General features: G+C 31.0%; 1 protein-coding gene across 1 annotated transcript in view; it reads right to left on the bottom strand.

Moving 5' to 3' along the window:
- Window positions 1-298: 298 nt before the first annotated feature.
- The window catches only part of LOC106466740 (sodium/hydrogen exchanger 3-like), a gene marked incomplete at its 3' end in the record, with an annotated part of 38,855 nt that continues 34,437 nt past the window's right edge, over window positions 299-4,716 (bottom strand). The window contains exons 3-4 of the mRNA XM_013927040.2: window positions 3,329-3,585; window positions 299-516 (exon numbers count right to left, since the gene is read on the bottom strand). Of these exons, the coding sequence (XP_013782494.1) occupies window positions 299-516; window positions 3,329-3,585 (475 nt within the window). The remainder of the gene's footprint in view (window positions 517-3,328; window positions 3,586-4,716) is intronic.

The following is a 4,716-nucleotide window of genomic DNA, read 5'->3' as shown; positions in this document are numbered from 1 at the left end:
AACCGCTTTAAGTGGCCAAAGTTATGGAAGTGAAATGTACACGTTGACTTGCAATCTCCACCGTTACAACTTTCCCTGAAAACAAGTTTAAACACCGTATTTTAGAAAGGAAAAAGAGATAAAATACAACGTAGTAGTTCTGAAAAACAATTTTTGATTATATTTTTGCCATATTTATGTATGGGTATTAATAAGTGATTTAAGTACATCGCTTAATACTATTGTAAACTACTTTTTACTTTGGATTTTTGCAACAGTAACATCAAATCTCGTATTAACGCTAACTGATAGTACTCACCAATCGTACGATATACTGTACAAAATATAACAGTCAAGATGACAAACCACGTGTTCCAATCGTGTTCGTCGTTCACAATTGACACTCCGAGAAACATGAAGATAATAGTTTCCGATGAATTAGCTAACATCTTCATAGCGTATTTTAAAGTGACGTGAGATTTGTAAGTTATATTTTCTTCCACATAGTTTTTCATGGTTATGCCACAAAATGTCAGCCTAAACAAAATTTCAAGTTAGTTCAATGTTATTCTTCAGTGTCACATTATGAATTTAAAGAAAATACAAACAAAGAAAATATGCCCAGGATACAAATATCTATCTTAAAACATAAACAAACAAAAATGTATACAATCTAAGTTGTTACAAGCTAGTGATGATTATAGTGGCTTAACTAGGATTCTTGTTTACAAATACACCTTTTTACTTATGTTTACTCACACGTGTATTGTTTATGATTTCACGTGATCACACTAACTACAGTTTTAAATAACAATTTAAAAACTCCTGGAATTTTAAAATTGTCAATTGGGGGGGGGGGATATGAGCTACTAATTTAACATTAGTTTATTATTTTGTGCATGAAACTGGGTGTTCATTTCATAATTTTTTCAATATTGGAAAAGCATTAATTAAATATTACATTAGTAGCGCCAACAAATTCATTGATTAAAAACTTGACAGAGTGAATAACTTAAAATAAAATGAACCACTGACGTAGAACATTTTCCATATAGCAATTGTGTTGTCATACCGTAGGCTAAGCATTACACTTTAACTTCAAATGTAAGTAAAATACGTTAAATTTAGTTTGGTTTTATTAAAATATAGTGGTTCATCAGACTTGTGCATTGTCAAGGGAAAGTATATTATGTATTAATTCTATTTTTCTGGCTGGCTCGGCGATATTGTAATAATTGAAAACACCAACATGGTAAGTACATGACTGATTTGTTTTGAAGTTCCAACTTATATCCAACTATTTCACTAGTTATCATAATCTGTAAATTTATAAAGGAGCTTCTATCGACTATCGAACGTTTTATTCATGAAATTTATAGTTGGACAAAATGGGGGGGGGGGGTCTTTTGGGTTTATAGTGGAACTAGTTTCATGTGCGAATTTGGGACGAAAAAAGCATTTCCGAAATATGTAATGGTTCCTTAATCATCACTGCAAATAAACATTTCTAGTAAATTCATTCCGATAAATATGAAAATGTCATTTCCGCATGTATACACAATGTTACAACAGCAATTATATAATGAAAGGCCATCATCAAAGAAAGGAGAATATATATGTTAATAGGTGAGCGGAACTCCGGCGGGAATGGGGGAGTTCGATCGCACCCCCCCCCCTCAACCTCCCCCAGCTACGAAATTGTTCAGTACCATTGAATGTAGAACCACATCTTTCAAACATTCATTGTAGCTTTAGTTTAATTATAAAGCGGAATCCGAACACAATACATTGTCTTAATTTTAATTAGTTAAACAGGAATTTTTCGTCGGTTTTCTATTACGCTATTGTCGGTGATCCCCAGGATTTAGAAATATCCAAGATTTAACAGACTGGGAATACGATACCCTATTAGTTGTTGTAAAATATGTGTGAAAAAATAAATAAACCTGCTTAGATATTTATTGGTAAATGTGCAAACTTTTTTTTTTTGCAGTGAATTAAAACCCTCCTCCACTACAAGTAGCGTAGAGTAATATTACCGACGTAACTTGAAATTGTAAGCTTTGATTTTCTTAAAACAAGATTATTTTCGTTTCTTTTATAACTTGAGGAAATGACTCATTACTATATAAGATATACAAGTGATCTCAGTAATAATTAGTGAGATTAATAGCAATATTGATGGTATTTTTGTTAAAATTTTGTGTGTGACTCAAGTTATTAGGGACCCTATAACCAACAAAATTGTGGACTCAGAAGTAATTTGGTGCATAAATAGTTTAGAAATATCTTTTTACAAAAACATAATTTTAAAGAACAACAGAAACATCTTTCACTACGTGATATACGTGTTTCTAAGTTTGCAACCATATTATTCAATAGGCCTAAAGACTTGAATGAGTACTTATAACTCGGCATAATACTTGTAATGATAGACATTTTTTGGCGTGCTTTTACATAATCGGTTTTGCAAAAAAATAATTAAATATTACAAGCTATTTGTTGTTACAGTTTTATCAGTAAACAGGATGTTCACATAATCCATCCCGTATTTTAAAGAAGTATAATTTTGTTCTAGTAGAAGGCGAAAAATATGATAAAAATTTGTTTCGAAATCTTTTCACCGAGTGCAGCAGTTGATAACTTTTTTTTTCTACTGCACTAGTATCACAAAATGTTGATACAAAATTCTATAGAAAACATTACAAGTTTTAAAACTTATATACCTAAATAGTCTCAAGTAGCTATTATTCAAGTGGCTGTATAAGCATAAACATGAACTACATATTTTTAAATAGCTATGGATATTTAAATACATAAACTCTTAAGTGCATCACTTGCAAGTAAATCTTAGAGTTAAGCAACTATCAACATAAACACATACTTTCAAGTAGCTATGAATACTTATATAAACACTTTCAAGTAACTGCAAGCATTTAATAAAATTATGCCATTCAAAATTGTCAACAACACTTACAAACACAACAGATTAGCTATGAACACTTGTAAAGACACTTTCACGTAGGTATACTATATCAGTTCGATTTCGGTTAGTGTAGCAGCTTTATTCAAAACCAACAGTAATCTGAACCATGTGTATTGTAAGAAGAAGTCAAAATACAAAATACTTTCTTACAAGTCATGTTTGTTTTTTGCATAGAAAGAGATTTCTGATAGTGATAGAGAAAAGTCTTCAACTTAAGGAAATTGTGAACCAATTGCTAAGATAAACCAACGTCAAGTACATTGAAAATTCTTGCCTCCATATAAGTCTTTAAGGATTACGTTAGTTTAAGTTTCTCATTAACAACAACTTTCTTCATAGCAAAATAACATGTTAAGTACTTACGCCACAATTCCGGATAAATGGAACAGCTCAGAGGTGAGGTAAGAAAGATATCCTAACACAAAAATAAACAAAGGCTCTATGATCAACACATGATGAGTGAATCTGGACAAAACTGCCGCTATGATACCCCATAGAACACCAAAGAAAGCGCCTCCAAGCGATGCAACGAAGAAAGACAACACACCCGCCAGGTAGTCAATGGGTATGATGTTTTCCTGCCCCATTTCAGTATAGCCTTCGAACATATGATACAGAACCTGAAAGTGATAAGAGTTGAGTTACAATAACACAAAAAACTTCCTGAAAAGTAAGTGCATTTTTATCAATATACACACTAACATTAAAGACAAGAAATGTTTGGTTACATTAAGTTATTAACAGAGTTGAATTGAAGTTTATGTAACAGATTGTTTTCACATGATTATTAAAACTTTCACTTTAGCAAATCATATTTTTATACATTATAATATACTCTTATTTTTGTTTTGTATATTAGAGGTGGTGGGCAAAGTTTCTTACGAACTTATACGCGAATTGAAAAACAATTCCTGTTCCAAGAACAATTATCAGAAATATTAAAGTCTAATTTGAAAATGTAAACATTTATACCCGCATCTGAAACTAATGTTTAAAAATATTTGACGTACAAATCCATGTCACATCGTGCACGGTTAGTGTAACATTCTTGCCATAACTGACAAAGTTTACTTTTGTTTTACATAATGTTACACTATTACTGTTCAAAGATATTTTGCTCTACATAATTCTGACATTGAAGTTGTAGAACGTTAAGAAGTTCCTGGAATGCACGAATCCCGGTATTTCTGACGCATATACTCTAATATTTACGTTCAAGTGAAGATATTATGTTGAGAAAAAGTGCCTAAACTATAATTTGTAACAAATATATTGTCACGTATTAAAATTTCAAATAGCCAAAAACTAAGTTAAATTGTGATTTGGATTTAGTAGTTAAATAAATGTCGATATGTATCCAATTTATGATATTTGTCAACAAGATTGATACACACAGTTTTCTTTTTTAATATAAATATATTTTAATATACAACCAATAATACAATTTACAATAACAGTTATTACAAACAATGATTTATAAACAAAAGTTTGACAAACTTACAAGCAATATAAATTCTTCTTTCTAGTCTGGAACTTCCTTGATATCTTATCGAGGGTTTACGATGAACGAGTTAATTTCGAGTTGACATAAGTACAATTCACTTAATAGGGAGCTAGCTAGCTCTGTGGTCTTTACCGATCACACGCCAATTTTGTTTTTCACAGATGACGTTAGGTAATGTTTTCGTAAAAGTACTAATGTCCCATGTGAATTCACTGAAGTTAAATGGTTTGTAATTTCGAAATTTATA

The sequence above is a fragment of the Limulus polyphemus genome, unplaced genomic scaffold, assembly GCF_000517525.1.
Source record: "Limulus polyphemus unplaced genomic scaffold, Limulus_polyphemus-2.1.2 Scaffold2366, whole genome shotgun sequence".
Lineage (NCBI taxonomy): Eukaryota > Metazoa > Arthropoda > Merostomata > Xiphosura > Limulidae > Limulus > Limulus polyphemus.
This window is presented reverse-complemented; position numbering and strand designations above follow the sequence as displayed.